This window comes from Cervus canadensis, chromosome 1, assembly GCF_019320065.1.
Source record: "Cervus canadensis isolate Bull #8, Minnesota chromosome 1, ASM1932006v1, whole genome shotgun sequence".
NCBI lineage: Eukaryota > Metazoa > Chordata > Mammalia > Artiodactyla > Cervidae > Cervus > Cervus canadensis.
The window spans coordinates 48,115,117-48,136,026 of record NC_057386.1 but is presented as its reverse complement, the minus strand read 5'-3'; the positions used below and the strand labels follow the sequence as shown (position 1 = coordinate 48,136,026).

Here is a 20,910-nt window from a genome sequence, read left to right as displayed (position 1 = left end):
TAAGCCACCAGTCAGGTTTTTACTTCCTGCTCAGATTCTTAAGTTCAAGACTGCTCATGGCTGCTACTCCCAAGTCTCATAATTTCTCAATCTGTTTACTTGGGTCACTCCTGCAGACACTGGTCATTGGGTACCAGAATTTTCCTACTTAATTACCTTCCTCACTGGAAAACTAAGGCTAAGCTTACCTGCAAATTGAGAAGCCAAATCCTCTAAGGAGCAAAGAAATGGATCAGAAATTATAACTACCTTTAAAAAAGATAAACAATTTTACATCTATAGAATAAGAAAAGGGTGAGATAATAAAGAAACATTCACAGAAAAGGATACTAAAAGCATATTGCAGAAATTAAAAAACATGAGAAATAAAAAAACATACTGTAGAAATTAAAATGCAATAAGCAGGTTAGGAGATAAAGTTGGGGATATTGTTTTAAAGTAAAACAAAAAGACAAAGAGATAGAAAATAGAAAAGGAAGTTAGGGGTTCAGTGTAGGATATCTATTACCCAACTGACGTGATTTCGAGAAAGGGGCAAAAAAACCCAAGACAGCAAGAAATAAATTATCAAGAATTAAAGCCTCTGAGTGGGAGCAGTGGGTGCAGGAGAGTGTAATTTTTCATTATAAAATTGTGATATCATGTTACTTTTTAATAAATGTATGTACTGCTTCGGTACAAAAATTTTATTGAATAGGTAAACAAAAATAAAACTCCAAATGTTAGCAGAAAAGTATCAGGCCTATTGATGCCTCAATAGTGGAGTGTAATCACTGCTCCCATAAAGTACAGAGATAGATCCTTGAATAGCAATATGTAGAGAAACAAAGAAAGGAACTGTTAGCACACACAGAAACCACTCCCTCCGATGGTTAACTAAAACATTTGCCTTCATTCAACTCCCTAAATTCATTCACAGGAGCTAGGTACCTGGATGAGATACTAAAACTAGATAATAAATGACAGTAATTTATTTCAAAAGTTCAATTCTGTAATAAGACTTTGAGGAATAAATCATAGAAAACATAATAAAAAGGAAGCTAAGTTATTACAAAATCTTAGACGGCTTCAATATCCACAGAACACCAGGTAAAGCCAGGGCGGCCATGACTGAAATCATGGGAAAGTTTAGAAAAGATCGCCCTCTAGAGGCGTGTCTCATTAACCATTTTAAAACAAAATTTGAAACCTGCAGTCTCTGACGTACCAAAGTTAAAAACACAGAGAAAACACAAAATATTTCATAAACAGTAAAGAGCAAAACAAAAAGTGCCAATTTAGCTTCAATTTATAACTACTTAAGCCAGTATTTATTTTAAGGAATAAAATTTAAAATGAGAGAAAAATAAGCCATATTACAAATGATATAGACAAAAGATAAAATAGTCAAATAGACTTGTTTTATTGTCTTAAATTTAATATAAAGTAAAATTTAGAGATAATATAAGAGCTTTTAAAGATATTCCATAGGTAATTTTATTTTTCTCAAAACTATGGTATCTTAAACTTCCTCTCAATTTTGCTGTGAACCTATAACTACTGTATAAAATAATCTATTAAAAAATCATGCTATCTTTATTTAGTAGATGGTTTCTTCAATTAGGGCTTCTGAAATAGAAGCACTTTGTTTTCAGGGCAGTATTTATTATAAGGCCTCTCTTTTCAATCTACTTTCCCTAAAGAACTCATCTGCCCTCTCTGAGAAACAAGAGGAAGTGACACGAAAATATTTTAAGTATACATAATTTTTGTGCATAGAAATGTAAACACAAAGATGATCAAATAACTTATAAGAAAAAAACTCACTAGGAAAACTATTAGACTTAAAAAAACAAATTACAAACTTCACAGGAACTACAAGAAAGTACATGCAACCAGTTTAAAAAAAAAGGTACTAAACTATGATAGCCTAAAAGAAGATTTTCATCCATTTAACATGTATATACTATATATATACTCTGTGTCATATGAGGCATAAAATTTAAAGCAGAGCTACAGTGCACATGATTGATTTTTCTTGGCAAAAATTAAAACATACAAATGGAAACTTCAATCCACAAGTAAACAGTGATGTGGAAAGAGAAGTCAAGAAACATCACATTATTATTGATTGTCTTAAGGAGGTGAAACTATATAAGGTTGAAATGTGTGGTTGCTTTGTATTTACAATTGTGATGTGGTCTGTATCAAGAAAACTACCGATCAACAAAAGTAAGTAATTACAATAAACCATCAAATGAAGGCTATAAACAGAGTTTCTAACAGAAACAAAGAATGTCTCATATAGATGCCAAGAAGAAAAGCGATGCTACCAGTTACTTAGAAGCACTTTATTAAAATAAGGAGACTTCAAGTCCAAGGAGGCCCCATCTACAGGACTCAGAGTCTCATCAACTACTTGCATTTGAAAGAAGCAGAATCTGGAATTCAGATGCCTGAAGCTATGATTCCCTTGAGGACCTATGACTTAATGGGAAGGAGACACCTCTGAGAACCACAGAAGTGAATCCAAAATCCCTCTGTTGATGCAACAGAAAAAAAACAGGAAAAAATAAATTCCTTGAAAGCCCTGTCACATAGTAACCACCATATTCTTCAATCTAAACTGGAAAATTTGCAAAATAAAGAAATGCAAAGGCCAGAGAATGGATGGATTAATTTATCCAACTATATTTCCTTATGTATGGTATCACATTCATAAAGAAGGCTGAGCACCAAAGAATTGATGCTTTCAAACTGTGGTGCTGGAGAAGACTCTTGAGAGTCCCTTGGACAGCAAGGAGATCAAACCAATCAATACTAAAGGAAATCAACCCTGAATATTCATTGGAAGGACTGATGCTGAAGTTGAAGCTCCAATACTTTGGATACCTGATGTGAGGAACCAACTCATTAGGAAAGATCCTGATGCTGGGAAAGATTAAGGGCAGGAGGAGAAGGGGGCAACAGAGGACGAGATGGTTGGATGGCATCCCCAACTCAATGGACATGAATTTAAGCAAACTCCAGGAGATAGTGAAGGACAGGAAAGCCCGGTGTGCTGCAGTCCATGGGGTCAAAAAGAGTCAGACACATTAAGAAACAACGTCAGAAATCAACTTATCAATTTTGAGTCTAATAATGCTACAAGATCCTATACACAAATAAGGTCACAATTATATTTCAGTCGCTTATTACTGGATGAATTCTTCATTTACTCTCTTTTCTGCATATAAGGTACTATAAAAAAATATGAATAGTGAATCAGTCCTATATACCTCCTCAATAATAAACAAAATCAATAATGAAACTAATCACAGCAGCTAATCTTTTCCTGAGTTATTTCATATGTGCCAGACACCATTCAGAGTGCTTTGATCCTCACAGTAACTCTCTAAGGGAGGTAATTTTATTATCCCCATTTTACTGATAGAGAATTAAGGCACAGGTAGAGCAAGTACTGTGTTTAAATTAACAGAGTCAGAAAGTCACCCAGCTTCCACCACAGGAAGTGTGACTGCAGGTCCTCCAACTGACTCCCGAAGGAAGTCACAGTTAATAATGGAGATCATCAAAAATAATAGGTAGAAAGCAGTAAGCAATAAATCCAGATAAAGAACTTACAGAAGAAACAAACAGCGGAGTTAGGCATTTTATGTTAAGAGGGAGAAAGCACATTGAGAGCTGAGCTGAGCTGCCAAGACGCATTCAACATTTACCTGAAGAAATAAGCAGAAAGCAATTCAGGTGCAGAAACAAGGTGTCGACTGAAGCTGAAAAGCAAAAGCAAGTAATTAAATTTGCTTGAAGCATAAATAATAGTGGCAGAAGGGGTTTCTTCATTCAGCAAAAACTTCCTAACTGGTAAAGGTTAGTCCTCATGTCCCAGAGGACTATCTGCCTGTCTCCTTGAAGCTCCCAATACCCGCAACCACATTCACTTCCTATTTCTATGAGAAAACAGAAGCAGTCTTCTCTTTGCCCTCTAGTGTGAGTGCATGCATGCTCAGTCGGGTCCGACCCTCTATGGATCCCACGGACTGCGGCCCGCCAGGCTCCTCCATCTACGGAATTTTCCAGGCAAGAAAACCGCAGTGGGTTACCATTTCCCACTCCAGCTTTGCCCTCTAACTTTTCCCCAGTTTCCATCAGTGCTCAATGAAAGGCCTGTCAATATTGGCCTCCAATTTCTCTCTTCCCATCCTTAATAAAATCCACCCCTATCAGGCCCCCATGGCTCCACCAAAATTGCCCTTATCAAAGCCACATGTCCTCTCTTGACTAAATGCAACGGTATTCTGTGTTTTTCTCAGTCCTTATCTTAATTGTCCTATTGGCAGAATTTAACACATTAATCACTCCCTCCCTTTTCTCAGGAAAAAAAAAAAATGTCTTTGGCCTCTAGGATTTCTCATGTGTGACTTTCTTTCTATGCCACTTACTACTTAAAGTTGGAGGACCCTAGGACTCAGACCTGGGACATCTCCATCTTTTCATACTCATTCACTTACTAGGTGATCTCCTCCTGCTTTGGCTTTCTTCATCTATGCCTTCCCAACATTTATTCTCAGCCTATTCCTTCCCACTGAACTCCAGATTCATAAAACCAACTACCTACCTAGCATCACTAGGTCAAGATCCCTCTTAAAGTAAACATGTCCAAAACTTCTGATCCTGTCTCTATCCCCAAACCTGCTTTACCCCTGTGATCCTCATTTCACTGTGACAGCAGTCCCACACTTCCAGGTGCTCAGGCTAAAAGCCTTACTAGTCACCCTGACTTCTCTTCCCTCGCCTGGATCTCTACGATACCCTCTTCACTGGTCTCGGTAGGGTTCTCATCTTGTCAGATGGCAGATGGTGCATTTTCAATACACATCTCCTTTCTGCAGTCTTGCCACGTCACTCAAAACCCTCCACAGCTTCCCCACTTCACTCTGAGTAAAAGTCAAAGGCTGACATGACCTGGCTGCACTGCCTCTCTGACCGCATCTTCTACTCTGCGGCTTCCGTGATGTTTCTCAACCACATGGGTCTCCTTGCCTCTCCAGGGACACTCCAGACACATTCCCAGCTCAGGGGTTTTCCACTGGCTGTTTCTTCTGCCTGGAACACGTTCTGCAGGTATGTGCATGACTTCCTCCCACACTTCCATCAGAACTCTATTCAAATGTCATCTTCTCAGTAAGGCCTGCTGGAAGCAGCCTAATTTCAAACTGCAGTCCTCACCAGTACACCCTACCTCCCTTCCTTTACTCTGTCCCACAGCACATAAAACTACCTATTTATCCATCCATCCACCTACCGTCTATCCTATGCATCATACACATCACTCCACTAGAAAGTCAGCTCCATGGAAACACAGATGTTTTCCTTTTTTATTCACTGCTGTGTCCTTAGAGCTCAGAACATAGTAACATTAATGAAAAGTTCTTGAATAAAATGAAAGAATCTTATAGATGTTGAAATGAGAAGCAACATTACCATGAATGAAAAGTTCTTCATTCTGACAAGTAATGAGTTGTTTTTATTAGAAAACCTTGATAGATGTTTGAAAACTTTCATTTGAAGACTTAGAATCTACATTTTACCAAATACTACATGAGGTACCAAGATATAAATATAAATAAGAAAAAGATCCTCTCTTCATAGAGGTCAACCTACTGGGAGACACAGGCATGCCAATGAACAATTAACATACTAAAATATAATAAAATTATGTGCACAGTGCCAAGACCACACCTGATACAGAAGACACAACATTCAGACATGGTTAAAAAAGGTTTAAGAGATGAAGTGCCACTGTTAACTAGGTCAGAATGAAGAGGGTTTTAGTAAACATTCAGGGAATAAAAATTATTTCTAGAAGAGTATGTCAAGAAACGAATATATGTGGCCTTTTCAGGGAAGGGTATGGAAATGTAGGTGTGGTGGGACAAGAAGCTGGGAAGAAAGTAGAACCTTCCAGAACATCCCAAAAGCATAGTGAAACACTGAAAAACTGAAAGTAGGAAAGTGGAAGAGTGTATTTACGGTTAACAAAGAAAATGCTTCCAATAGTTAAAAGAAAAAAAAAAAAAAGGCTAGAAGCTACTGAAACAGATGAGGTAAGAAATGATGACAAGAAGTTCTTAATCATTTCTGTCGTGGACTACTTCAACAGCCCAGAAAAGTCTGTGGTTTCTTTCTCAGAATAATACTTAGAAATGCATGGGATACAATACACAGAATTACAAAAGAAAACTGTATTATTATATTGAAGTAAAGCTATCAATTTATTTTAAAAATTAAGTTCTGCTAGAGTAATACATGTAAATATATAAAAATTTTCAAGCAATGATGAGCACAAACCATATTTCAAAATATATCAACAATTCAAAAGACTTCAAAATATATTTTTTGTATATGATACAAAAGCATCTTTTTTTTTACTGGTGACAGTGTTACAAGAACTGCTATTACTGGCATGTGTTGTCTATATTCATAGTGAAAGAAAACATTTAACTTTGGGTAGGGGATCATAAACCTAAAGTTGAGATATTTTCCTATCCACGTTCATGGATCTTAAGAATGCCTTACAAAGCCTAAGGTCCAGGCAACAAGATTAGAAATGAAAGAGATATTTAGAGAGAGTTATGTTTCAAATAAATAAACATCCTCTGTTCAGTAAAAAATGGCAAATAGATAAAATAATCCTAACTTAAACTGGACTGCCTCCAGAAAGTAAAAAGGAAATATCCCTATATCAACTGTTATTTAACAGTTTCCTTTACTTTGCTAAAAAGAGCACAGACAAACAACGGTAATACCGCCAAAGCATGATTCATTTTCAAGATGAATCCCTCCCCGTTCAAAAGTTTACATTGTTTTTGACTAGCATCAGATTGTTTATCCACACAAACTGTAAATACATCATTTTTAGAACTAACCAACAACAATGCCCATTTTGTTTTGACATGTACCATACAAAAAGAACATAAAGAAAAATGACCATCAGTCTAAAGTCTGCACTTTAAAAATGAGAAAAAACGATGGAGTAAAAGCAGGTGAAATTCCAACTTAATTAAACTTCAGCACACGTTATGAGGAGGAAAATGTCCCCTGAAATTCCTTGCTTTCAAAGGGGAATTTAAGAACAGCTGTGTTGCCCCAAACCCCATAATCTCCTCTCTGAGATGTCTTCTCTTAACTTTATGCAAAAACATTAAGAAAGTTGTGAAAGAAATAATGCTGAGGGAAAATAATATATTTTGACAGAGAATTCAAGTATTACTCTTCAAAGGTCTGATCTTTTACAAATGACAAATCCTTAATTGGCTGGCACTTCGCACTCTTCAGCAAAAATACATGGAAAGGTACTTGGTCAGCATTCAGTATGTGCTTTTTCCCCTGAGACAAGAGCAGAGATGACCTCAATTTTCTGTGCATCTTATGCCCAAAGTCTAACACAGAACCTGGTATATGGTATCTTGTTAGAGAAGGAAGAGTGGGAAGAAAAGAGGAGCTCAGAAGAATGCTCTCTGAAAAGGCACATATGGAAAGACTATAAATTCTCCCTATTTTTCTACTAATATATCTGGTTCTCTGGTCAACCTACCCACCCAGTGTGCACACTGAATCTCTCTCCATAAAGTTTATGGTGAAAGTGAAGTTAAGAAAAATATGCAACACAAAAAGCAAAGCCCTTGAAGTACCTATGTTGTTCATTGTTCAGTCGCTAAGTTGTGTCTGACTCTTTGTGACTCCATGGACTGTAGCATACCAGGCTTCCCTGTCCTTCACTATCTCCTGGAGTTTGCTCAAACTCATGTCTATTGAGCTGATGATGCCATCCAACCATCTCATCCTTTGTTGCCCCATTCTCCTCCTGCCCTCCATCTGTCCCAGCATCAGGGTCTTTTCCAATGAGTTGGCTCTTCACATCAGGTAGCCAAAGTATTGGAGCTTCAGCTTCACCATCAGTCCTTCCAATGAATATTCAGGGTTGATTTCCTTTAGGATTGACTGGTTTGATTTCCTTGCTGTCTAATGGACTCTCAAAAGTCTTCTCCAGCATCACAATTTGAAAGCATTAGTTTTTTGGCGCTCAGTCTATAGTACCACCTAATTATAGAACAAAGTTGTACTGTTGTTGTTTAGTAGCTAAAGTTATGTCCAGTTCTTTTGTGACCCCATGGACTGTAGCCCACCAGACTCCTCTATCCATGGGATTTCCCAGGCAAGAATACTGGAGTGGGTTGCTATTTTCTTCTCCAAGGGATCTTCCTGACTCAGGGATCAAACCCACATCTCCTGCATTGGTAGACTTTACTACTGAGCCAACAGGGAACTCAATGTGACAAAAGTTACACCTAAAAATGTAAGGAATCATTTCTGAAGTAAATTTCCTACAAATAGCTGAAAATATGAATAAATATCTCAAAGCTTTCTAAACCTTTTAAACATGCTAAATACTTTTTTTAATGACTGTTTTCACCCAAGACTTATTGTAAAAGATTTTCATGGATCACTAATTAAATATAAATGAATCAAAACTATTCTTATAAAAAATAATAGAACCAAAGCACAAAACATTATCTAGGTAGAAAACAAAGATCCCAAACTTGGGACTTCCTGAGGACTTCACTTCCTAATGCAGGGGTTGTGGGTTCCATCCTTGGTCAGGAAGAGAAGATCTCCACATGCCTGCCTTGTGGCCATAAACCAAAGCAACATAAAACAGAAGCAACGTTCTAACGAATTAAATAAAGACTTTAAAAATGGTCCACATCAAAAAAAAAAAAAAAAGGTCCACATCAAAAAAATCTTAAAACAAAAACAACAAAGGGCCCAAACTTTTCTGAGTTGTAGAATTTCTCCTCAGGATTCTAGTTACAAATATATTTTTTCAGTCTATCTTACAATTTCCTCCAAGGAAAAAATATATCTAAATTTATCTATTACATGTATCTTTAATTGACTAGGTATTACAAAAGCACATGTGTTCAAGCAGGAGCTAAAACAAATAAGGATAAGGATATACACAGAACCACAAAGGTATACTCAAACAAGCACTTGTACACACATGTTCATAGTACCACTATTCACAAAAGCTAGAAGGCGGAAACAACCCAAGTACTCATCAATGGATGAATGGATAAAATACTGTGGAACATACACATAACAGAATACTATTCGACCATAAAAAGGAATGAAGTAATGATACAGACTACAATGTGGCTGTACCTCAAAGAAGCCAGACAAAAGGTCACATATTTTATGACTGCAGTTATATGAAATAACCATATCAGGTACATCTGTACAGATGGAAGCAGATTGGTGGTTGCTAGGGACTTGGACACAGAAGAGTGGAGAGGAACTTCTTAAAGAATATGCAGTTTTTGTCTGGAGTGAAGACAATATATTTGGAACTAGATAGAAGTTGTTGTTGTACAGTTGCTAAGTCATGTCCGACTCATTGCAATGCTATGGACTACAACACACCAGGTTCCCCTGTTCTTCACTATCTCCCAGAGTTTCCTAAAACTCATGTCCATTAAGTCAGTGATGTCATCCAACCATCTCATCCTCTGTTACTCCCTTCTCCTCCCACCTTCAATCTTTCCCAGCATCAGGGTCTTTTCAAATGAGTCAGTTCTTCACATCAGATGGCCAAAGTATTAGAGCTTCAGCCTCAGCATCAGTCCTTCCAATGAATATTCAGGGTTGATTTCTTTTAGGATTGACTGGTTTGATCTCCTTGCAGTCCAAGAGACTCTCAAAAGTCTTCTCCAGCACCACAATTTGAAAGTATAAATTCTTCGGTACTCAGCCTTCTTTATGGTCCAACTCTCACATCTGTACATGACTACTGGAAAAACCATAGCTTTGACTGTAAAGACCTTTGGCAGCAAGTGATGTCTCTGCTGTCTAGATTTGTCATAGCTTTTTTGCAAGGAGCAAGCATCTTTTAATTTCATGGCTGCAGTCACCATCTGCAGTGATTTTGGAGTCCAAGAAAATAACTACAACCACTCTGGTAATATCTACCAAAGTCAAGATTTGCATATGTTGTAACCTAGGATTTCCACTCAAAAATGAGCACACATTTGCACTATGAAACAAGTACCAACATTTTCATATCTTCATTATACATAAGAACTCCACAAGAAACCACCAAAATATAAATCAACAGTCGGAGAAAGGATAAATAAATAAGTAGAAATATACTTATACAAATGGAATATGCAAGAGAAATGAAAATAAATGAATTAATCTCACAAACAATAGTGAGCAAAAGTTCACTTTTTTAAAAGTAGGAAAGTGTGCTCACTTCGGCAGCACATATACTAAAATTGGAACGATACAGAGAAGATTAGCATGGCCCCTGCGCAAGGATGACACGCAAATTCGTGAAGCGTTCCATATTTTTAAAAAATATATATATATATAAAAAAATAAAAAATAAAAGTAGGAAAGTGATTACCCTATAGTCAGAATCATGGTTTGCTTTTACAGGAAGGGGGCACAAAAATGGAGTTCTGATGTTTCATTTATTGGTTAGGATGATGGTTATACAAGTATTTTCTCTAAAGTATAGACTTATACGTGTCTTTGGGATTTGGGGGGCTTTTTTTGCAATACATTAATAGAAATCCCACAGAGGTATATATTAAAATAAAATGCAAATACTGCTCTAAAATATGTATGACTCAAGACTATCCCTCTCCCACAACAGATATTTCTTAATGAACTATAGTACTGACTCTGGTTAAAGCCAGAGTTTTCTGGAAAAGATCTACAGATAAAAAATTCAATCTCTAAATTTATGAAAATGGTCTTGAACTCCATATTCCATATACATGGCATCAAGTAATCCTTATACAGTGAAAAAGTTAGGGAGTTAAAATATCATGGTAATGATCATCATCACCATTATTTCAATTTATTAAATGATTTAATATATTAAGAATGTCCTCAAATGAACCCAAGATCTTCTTTGTATGAACAGATTAGAAAAACGGGTTTATTTTATTCCAGATCTCAAAAATTAAAGGTAAAGGGGAGAAGGACTGTTGGGAACAGTGAAGAGAGAGAAAACTGAGTTTACCGTGCAGAGGGGATCCAGAGGGGCTGCTGGATAGACCTGGGACAGGGCTACAGCGACCTCCTTGCTTAGATGTCAGTTCCTGTTCAATCTCTTCCAGCCCAGCACTCTTCTGGAAACGACTCATACGATTCACGACTCGTGGTGACATATGTGTTCGAACACAAGGCTGGCCACCATAAGGGTTGATTGGGAAAACATGGGAAGTGCCCCGGAGTGTACTGACCACAACCCAGCGACAATCATGGCTGAAGCATATGTCTTGCACCTAGAAATGAAACATGGAAAAACACAGAAATGACTGCAACTATTCAGATTTAATGAAGAATATCACACACATATTTCCAAATACAAACAGAAATGCTTGCCTGGTTACCAAATTTATCTCAGATCAGGTTATATTTTCAAAATGCTTATATTAAAGACTAGAGTCATTGTGAATAGTGATCAAAACTTCACATCAGGGATTTGATAAGATTTAGATATTCTAAAGGGAATTCTACCCCTTGCTGTATAGAGTGCCAAATCAGAAAACAAGACCTAGGTGGTTTCGCTCTATAAACCTATATTTAAAAAAAAAAAAAGGATACATGGATCATATTTATTTCTTTAAAGGCATCTGCCTTCCAAAAAGCATAGAAGAGAAAAATTAAAACATAATTATACAATGTATACAAGGTGAAGTGATTAATCTAATCATTTATTTAACAAATACCTGCTGGGTAACATGCTAATAAACACTAAGAACAAGAGGCAGATAAAATCATCCTTGAGCTCACAGCCTACAAGGAAGAAAAGACATTAACAGAAATATAACATATAAAAGTGAAATAACTCTTACACATGAGGCACAGTGGTAACAAAAAAGAAGGAATATACAACGTCTGCTTGTGACAGGCAAAAAGGAGATGTTCGAGAGAGCACACAGAGACTCAGGAGTGGCATCAAAAACATGGTCTGAATAGTTCTGGGTTCTGGAAATGAGTTTTGAAGTAGGCTATATTTACAAAGAAAGGAGAGAAGGGCATTCTAATTTAGACATATTAAGATATTCTACTTTGGATATAAATGCATAGACATAAGATGAAGGGGCTTCCCTGGTGGCTCAGATGGTAAACCTAAGTTCAATCCCTTGTTCAGGAAGATTCCCTGGAGAAGGGAATGGCTACCCACACCAGTCTTCTTGTCTGAAGAATCCCATGGACAGAGGAGTCTGGTGGTCTACAGTCCATGGGGTCGGAAAGAGTCAGATACGACTGAGCTACTAACACTTTCACTTTCAAGATGGAAATGAAAGGCAAGTATTTCAGTATGTCAGAAACAACATAAAAGTCAGAGCAAGCGGTGTCTGGATTTTATTTAGAAAAGAGTGGAGTAAAGATTTCAATTCTGAGCAACTCCCTAGCAGTCCACTGGTTAAGACTCTTTCACTGCTGCGGGTCCGAGTTCCATCCCTGGTGGAGAACTAAGATTCCACAAGCAGCACAGCACAGCCAAAGGAAAACAGAGCATTCAGTTCTTGAAGGATGACTGTGGGAGTGAAATGAAGGGGAGTGAATTTGTGGTGGAGATAAGGGTAGCTGAAGGGAAGTTAGGGAGGAGTCCCTTCAATAAACACGGCAGCTAAAGGACCCTGAAGAGAAGTAGGAAGAGAAAATGTCTCAAAGCACTCCAGTGACTACCCAAATGCCCATCAACAGAAGACAGGAAAAAAAAGATGTGATACATACATATACACAATGGAATATTTCAGCCATGATAAAGATGGATATCCTGCTATATGTGACAACACAGATGTGCCTTGAACCCATTATGCTAAACCAGGTAAGTCAGACAGAGAAAGTACTTTATGGTATCACTTAAATGTGAAAAATAAAAAAGCAAACTTATTAAAAAAAAAAAAAGTAAAATGTTGGTTACCAGGGGATGCAAGGTGGGGATAAGACTGATGGTCTTTAAGGGTACAAACTTGTAACAAGTAGTAAACAAACCACAGAGCTCTAACGTACAGTATAATGATATAGATGATAATATTTTACAATTGGGCTTCCCAGGTGCCTCAGTGGCAAAGAATCTATCTGTCAATGGTGGAGACACGGGTTTGATCCCTGGGTCAGGAAAATCCCCTAGAGAAGGAAATGCAACCCACTCCATTATTCCTGCCTGGGAAATACCGTGGCCAGAGGAGCCTCATGGGCTACAGTCCATGGGGTCACAAAAGAATCGAACACGACTTAGTGACTCAACAACAACGACTGCACAGTTATGTAAAGTGATAAATTTGGCTACAACAGGCAATCACATTACAATATATAAATGTATCGGAGTAACAAGCTGTATACCTTAAATCTGCATACTGCATGTCAAAGACTCAATTTAAAAAATCACTCTTTTTAAATTGTTTTAAAATTGTTTTAAATTGTTTTAAAACAATTTAAAAACATAAAAACTTATGTATTTGCAGTGGTCGGCAAACACTATAGGCCAACTCTATATGCTCTCTCTCAGCTATTTGTTTTTTTTTTCTCTCAGCTATTTCAACTACTCAACTCTGCCCTTCCAGTGTCAAAGTAACCATAGAAGACATATATAGATCAATGAATGCAGTTATGTTCATTAAAAAAAAAAAAAGAACTTTTTACAGAAACAACTGGCTGGCCACAGACTTGATCTAGGTAAAGTTAGTCACTAAATTGTATGACATTTATCAGACGCTAATACAGAATTTCCAGTATTTTCAAATTGACAAACTGAATTTAATACTTTTATCTTGAAACCAGTCTAATGGTGAAAATTTGAACAAAAATCTCTATTTACTTTTATATTTTAAAAAGATAGCCAAGTAAAATTCAATACTGTTTTAACCACAGTCTCTTGAAAATCAGGCAAGTCACAGGTACATAAGAAAGATTTCTACACTGACTAAATGATAAACTAATTTTCCAGCACATAAAACAACTGTCAAATAGTATTTTAAAAAATAAACCAGACAACAAAAGTATGATAATTTAAAGATGCTGATGAGTAGGATTTAACTTGAAAAATGCACGTGTCTATATATATATGTGAATATGAAAAATATTAGCTAACATTATAGCAACATGAACTAAGTAAAATTCTTCAAGCAATCCAAGAAGCTAATTTTCAATATATTAAATCTTTGATAAGCCTAAATTCAATTCAAAATCTTGACTAACATTCCAGAAATACCTTACAAATAAAAGCTATAAATATTCATCAAAGTACAAGAGCCTAGAACCTTTGAAATAAAAAAGAAATTTTAGTTTTATACATCAAACAATATTTCATTGCAAGATGACTGATAGACAAAAATGATCAATACACAGATATACCCTAAACTGAACCACATGTCCACCCATTTCAATTGCTGTGACACATCCAAATGCCACATTAATGTTATAATTAAAGAATCTCCTGATTCTTTATGCTGAGAAATTTAACTCCCAGCGAGTCTAGAATTACAAATAGAAAGTCATTCCTCAAGTGTCTCATCTGTCTTCTTCGCCTACAATAACTTTCAGCTAAATGACTAACAGAAAAGCGAAAGAAAAGGAAGCAGCAGGACAAAGAAAAGGGTAAACAGCAGAAGCCAGAGGGAAGAAACAGCACCGGACGAATTTAATATTATTGTCTCATACGCATTAACACAGCCAGAATCAAATAAATAAAAAAATCTTTAGGCTTATTGAGTAACTTATGTTCCATCATCAGTAGAACTAAAACATGTTATCTAAAACCTTTTTCCAAGACACTTATAATCAAGACGACTTCTTGGTCTTCTCAAGGAAAAGAAGTTTCCTTCTTTTATTTTAAGAATACTTCTGAAATGAGGTGGTGGTAACAAATAGTATCAAGGCAAGTAGACAGAATTCCACTAAATGCTTACTTAGAAAACTGCTGTTAGAGAAGTGATTCTACTCTATGAACTTAAAGACACATCGGGATACATAAATGAGCAGAGACGAGTTGCTGAAGACATCAGCAGTCAAGAAACTAGGGAAAGTTTAATCCTTTAAATAACGTTACAGAGGATAACAAGTCGCCTATCCACAAAATGCAAAATGATGTAACTGTCCATGTTATCAAAGAAGTTGGGTGGTTTTTCACATATTGTTAAAAACAAGAAAGACGGGGAACCCTCACTAGGACACTCATTATTATCAGTTCTGAGCTTTTAAATAAGCAAATGTCAGCATGCTTAACAAGATATAAATGAGAAATACAAAGTGCTTAATTGTTTTGCAAATTTCTACTGGGTCACATAATTTATTGCTCTTTAAATGCATTTTCTGGCATATTTATAACATCTTACACTTGCTTCTTATTGTAATGATGCAAAATTTGGCTATGAGAAACCAATTAGGCCTGTAGAAAACTAAATTTTTCTTAAAACTTAGTGCAGCTGTATTTCAGTAATTCTAATTTATAAAAACATTTTATCAGCAATCTAAATGAATTTCATTGATTTACTCACCCAAACAATATTTGGGGCAACAAAAATCTAATATAGCAGACATATATGGAATGATTACGGCCAACATTTTATTAAAACAAAACCAAGTGTATATTCGTTCACAGAATGGGCTGAATTCAAATGACATATAAAACAACAGTATTTGAGCACTAGAATTAAGTGTTATTACATTCAAGAATCTAAGATACAGCAATCAGCATCACACAAGGCTCTAAATTTATGCCACCAATTTACTCCACGGTCTCAATTAGCCAGTAACAGCAGTTTAAAATTTTAGGGTTATTTTAACACCCTAAAATCTAAACCAGATATTCCCTAACTTCAGTGTGCTAGGCAGCACTGAAGACTATCTGTAAGAAACACAGATCTTTGGTCCCACATTCAGAATTACAACTCAGGAGATGTTGGGAGGTCTTGGGGGAGACACAATCAAGAAATCTGCAGTTTTTGAACACTCAGATAAGGACTCTGTTACTGACCTTAAGTCTGTAATATGGAGCTAGAAAAATTAATAAACTGACCAGAAATAGCAGCCCTGTAGCCCCATACCAAATCTTAGAAATTATGTAAAAGATACTTTTTTTAAAAATTAAGTAAAAGCAATGATTTCCCAGGGTGTGAGTGGGGCAGTAGATTGACTGAAAAGGGCCAGAGGAAACGTTCTGAGATGATGAAAATGCACGATACTTTGATTTATGGTTGTACAGAGGTAACTAGTGGATGGCACATGGAACACCCAACCTCCAGCCTTCACTACCTCACCTGCCACCACTACAGATGCTTCCTACACACTGCCCACAGCCTCTCTTAGAGCAGGCGCTGACACAGTTATGATCAGCCAGACAAAAGCAGGATGCTGCTGCAGTATTCTGGGAAAGTATCCACTTTCCTGATAAAAAGAATTAACATCACTGAAGCTGTCCTTACTGCGTGAATTCATCTTACTGCTTTGAATTCAGAAATGATGCCCAGTGGAGTGGCAATTACAAAGTGATCACAAGAAAAAGAGAGTCACTGAGACATTGTACCAAAACCAGCAGCAGCCTTCTTGTAAGGTGAGAAAAATAAACCCTGTGTTTTTATTTTTGTAGACAAATATATGCCTAAGGATTCAATTACCAATTCCCTTTCCAACTCCCTTTTAAAAAGAAAGAAAACCTGAAACCAGAGAGTACTCAAGATAAAAAATCTCAAATCCCAGAGTACTTACTATCTTTCAGAAGCCTGCTAAGAATGACAATCAAACCATAAAGACAAGTCCCATACCACAAACGCTAACTGGTCAAGGTCCAAGCCATCAGATGAGGTTATGTTTAATGAAAACAAAGGAAAATATTTAAAATGAGCTATATGCCCAAGAATGAATATATAACATTAATTAATCAATACACAATATATTAATATGGGCTTCCCTGGTGGCTCAGTGATAAAGAATCTGCCTGCTAATGCAGGAGATGCAGGTTCAATCCCTGAGTTGGGAAGATCACCTGGAGAAGGAAATGGGAGCCCACTCCAGTATTCTTGCCTAGAGAATCCCATGGACAGAGGAGCTTGGTGAGCTACAGTCCATGGGGTCCCAAAAAAGTTGGAAACAACTTAGCAACTAAAAACAACATAGACATTCCCAACCCAACAGTTCAATGACTTCTCTTTCAAAATTGATAAATACACTTTTGTTAAAAATGGTCTAACTCTGACAAAGCAACAAGGTTAAAAGCAGTAAGATGGCATGAGAATAAGTTGCTTAAATGGAGATGTGGTAAAGAGAGATAATCCATCAGTTCAGTTCAGTTCAGTTCAGTCTCTCGGTCGTGTCCGACTCTTTGTGACCCCATGAATCGCAGCACACCAGGCCTCCCTGTCCATTACCAACTCCCGGAGTTTACTCAGACTCATGCCCATCGAGTCAGTTATGCCATCCAGCCATCTCATCCCCTGTCGCCCCCTTCTCCTCCTGCCCCCAATCCCTCCCAGCATCAGGGTCTTTTCCAGTGAGTCAACCCTTCGCATGAGGTGGCCAAAGTACTGGAGTTTCAGCTTCACCATCAGTCCTTCCAACGATAATCCATACACAGCGTCTAACTCATCTGCCTACTCCCTCCCCATATCGATTCTTCAGATTCATTTATGTATTCAATAACATATTCAGGGGAAGCCTATAATAAGCTTGCACTCTGCTAGGCACTAAGAATTTGAAAATGAGCTAAAATAAGTAGCACACTAAACTCTTGGGCATCTATGCCAGAGAAATGAAAACTATGTTCACATAACAGATTCATAATAGTGCAAACTGTAAATAGTTCAGGTGAATGTTTAAACAAACTGTGAAAGTTAGGTCACTTACAAAAGGGTAACATAAGGGGACTATTCAGTATTTTGACAGCAGTGGAGAATACACAAACCAACACATATGATTAAAATATATACCCTTACATACACATATACACACATATGAACACAAGTAAATCAGGTGAAATCTGAAAAAGATCAATGCATTGTGCCAGTGTCAGTATATTGGTTGTCACATACTCCAGTTTTGCAAAATGCTAGCACTGGGATTAATTGGGTAAAACATACATGGGATCTCTTAGTACAATTTCTTGTAAGTGCACATGAATCTATGATTATTTCAATAAAAATCAAAACCAAAAATGCGGATGTGACACCTTGGGACCACCACGGTGCCAGCAGTGCCACTGGAGCTGGCTCCTGCTGAAGCTGGAGCCTGAGTGGAGACGAGGATGAGCAGCGGCCCCAAAATGCCAAGGACTGCAGTGTGAACCAGGGCAGTGCCAGGAGTGGGGACAGAAAGGAAGGGGCTGCTGTGCCTGGATCCTCCCCGGATGCTGGCAAGCAGCACCGCTGCTCATCCAGAAATATCTGGCACGAACACTTAGCCAAGTGAGGAAAAAAGGCTAACACTCCTGGCTGCTCCCATAGTATCTGCAGGCTTGCCTCCCCCGCCACCAAGATAGGGGATAATGAAATCACCTGGCAGCTGTCACTGGAAAAACTGGCATGTGCACCTTAAACACACTAGTCCATGTCCTCGTGTAAGGGAAAACAGCCCACACCCTTGGAGAAGTAAAAAATATCCTAGAACAAAGTGGAAGCACAGTTCAGAGAAGAACTAAAGTGACCTTGTGCATGCGTGTGTGCATGCTCAGTCGTGTCCAACTCTTTGCGATCCCATGGACTGTAGCCCACCAGACTCTGCTGTCCATGGGACTCTCCAGGCAAGAACACTGGAGTGGGTCACCATTTCCTTCTCGAGGAGATCTTCCTAAAATAGGGGTTGAATCTGCGTCTCCTGCATTGGCAGGCAGATTCTTCACCACTGAGCCACAGGTGGGTGTACTATTGTAGTTTATGTTGATGAATACAACTAGTGGCAGTTTCTGTCTCATGGCAGAAAGCGAAGAACTAAAGAGCCTCTTGATGAAAGTGAAAGAGGAGAGTGAAAAAGTTGGCTTAAAACCCAACATTCAGAAAACTAAGATCATAGCATCCAGTCCCATCACTTCATGGCAAATAGATGGGAAAACAGTGACATACTTCATTTTGGGGGGCTCCAAAATCACTGTAGATGGTGACTGCAGTCATGAAATTAAAACATGCTTGCTCCTTGGAAGAAAAGTTATGACCAACCTAGATAGCATATTAAAAAGCAGAGACATTACTTTGCCTACAAAGCTATGGTTTTTCTAGTAGTCGTGTATGGATATGAGAGTTGGACTATAAAGAAAGCTGAGCGCCGAAGAATTGATGCTTTTGAACTGTGGTGTTGGAGAAGACTCTTGAGAGTCTCTTGTATTGCAAGGAGATCCAACCAGTCGATCCTAAAGGAGATCACTGGCATCACTGACTCAATGGACATGAATTTGAGTAAACTCTGGGTGTTGGTGATGGGCAGGGAGGCCATGGGTGCTGCAGTCCATGGGGTTGCAAAGAGTCAGACACGACTGAGCGACTGAACTGAACAACTAGTATTAAAGGCTTGATGATTGTACTTACATGCTTGTATGTGTTGGGGGGTATCCTCTGCCATGATGACTGAAGCCCCCAGCAGCTCGCCTGCTAGGCTTTCCATTTCTTCCCATGTTATGTAACAGACACACCAGAATCCAAGGAGAAAGTGAAGGTGGAGACGTAATGGCTGCTAAAGCACGCAGAGGCGTTATCCCAGTACAACATCGCCACCTGCCTGAGCCAGCATCCAAGTACACTCCCTTTTTTAGATGGCAGCTACTAATCTGCTTCTGGGTTCTTGTAACTCAACAACTGACTCATGGAGGCTCTGTGATTTTTCCAGACCCATATTGGGACAAGTCAATTCCAATCCAATGATGAGCATGGTGGGAAGGTCCCAAGAGGGACTGCTAGTCAAGTGGGAAGGGTATACTCCAGAATGTGTTCCAGAACACCCCCAGGAGCACCTTGTTTTTACAACTACTTTATCACCTACTCTACTGCCTGAAGCCATGCCAGTGGTTCAATAAGCCCTTGAATCACAGAGCTTCCTTTGGATGCCTGACTCACTGATGGTTTGCTAAGATGAATAGTGAAGGTGTCCACAGGCCCAGGGAAGCTGCACAGCACCAACAAAAACTCGGGATAGACAAACATGAGAATCAATCAGCACAGCAGGATAATGGAAAGCTGTCGCCTCTGCTTTAATCGAGGAGTCACTGTAACTGTGGGCCAGTGATGCCCGTTCATTTCTGTATGGATGTTTTTGTGCTACAATGACAGGTAATACAGAGAACATCTAGAATGCAGAGCTATTTTACTTTCTGGCTTTTTAAAAGAAGTTTGTGGATTCTGCTTTAGATAATTCCCCTAAGGATTATTAATAGAAATGCTATATTTATACTGAAACTTGGGCATCTGTCAATGGCCTTGCCGATGGTCTGGTGTGCAATCCATCCATCAGATGGTCTGATGAAGGAGATTATATACTAGCAGATTGCAGATGTCCCTCTTTCAGGGCCAGGAGCTGTACAAACACATCATGGCTGGTAACTGAAGAATCTGGGTCACTAAGGCCCCAGGTGAGAATCCACCCACTGATGAGAAAAGCTAGAATCAAGCCACTCATCATATCTGCTTTGTCCTGCCCTGCATAGTGATTTCCATCTAAATTCATCAGTTATACATCTTTGCCCATCCACTGTCCATTGCTTCATATCATATAAAGTATACAAGATGTCACAATTTAAAAGCATAAATATACTACAGGTGTTGGGGGTTAGCTGTTCAGGACAATATAGTTAACAGGATTGCTCACAGATTTGCCCTTTTTTCCTTATGTATTTAGTTGCTCAGTCATGTATGACTCTTTGCAACCCCA

At 38.0% G+C, this 20,910-nt stretch overlaps 1 protein-coding gene and 1 non-coding gene across 2 annotated transcripts in view; one reads left to right on the top strand and one right to left on the bottom strand.

Annotated features, from left to right (window-relative positions):
• The window catches only part of BCAS3 (BCAS3 microtubule associated cell migration factor), a 578,882-nt gene that overhangs the window by 353,321 nt on the left and 204,651 nt on the right, over positions 1–20,910 (bottom strand). The window contains exon 16 of the mRNA XM_043460326.1: positions 11,069–11,333. Within this exon, the coding sequence (XP_043316261.1) occupies positions 11,069–11,333 (265 nt within the window). The remainder of the gene's footprint in view (positions 1–11,068; positions 11,334–20,910) is intronic.
• Positions 10,284–10,390, top strand: LOC122424812. The gene has a single exon (XR_006264562.1). It is a non-coding gene; the product is annotated as a U6 spliceosomal RNA (small nuclear RNA).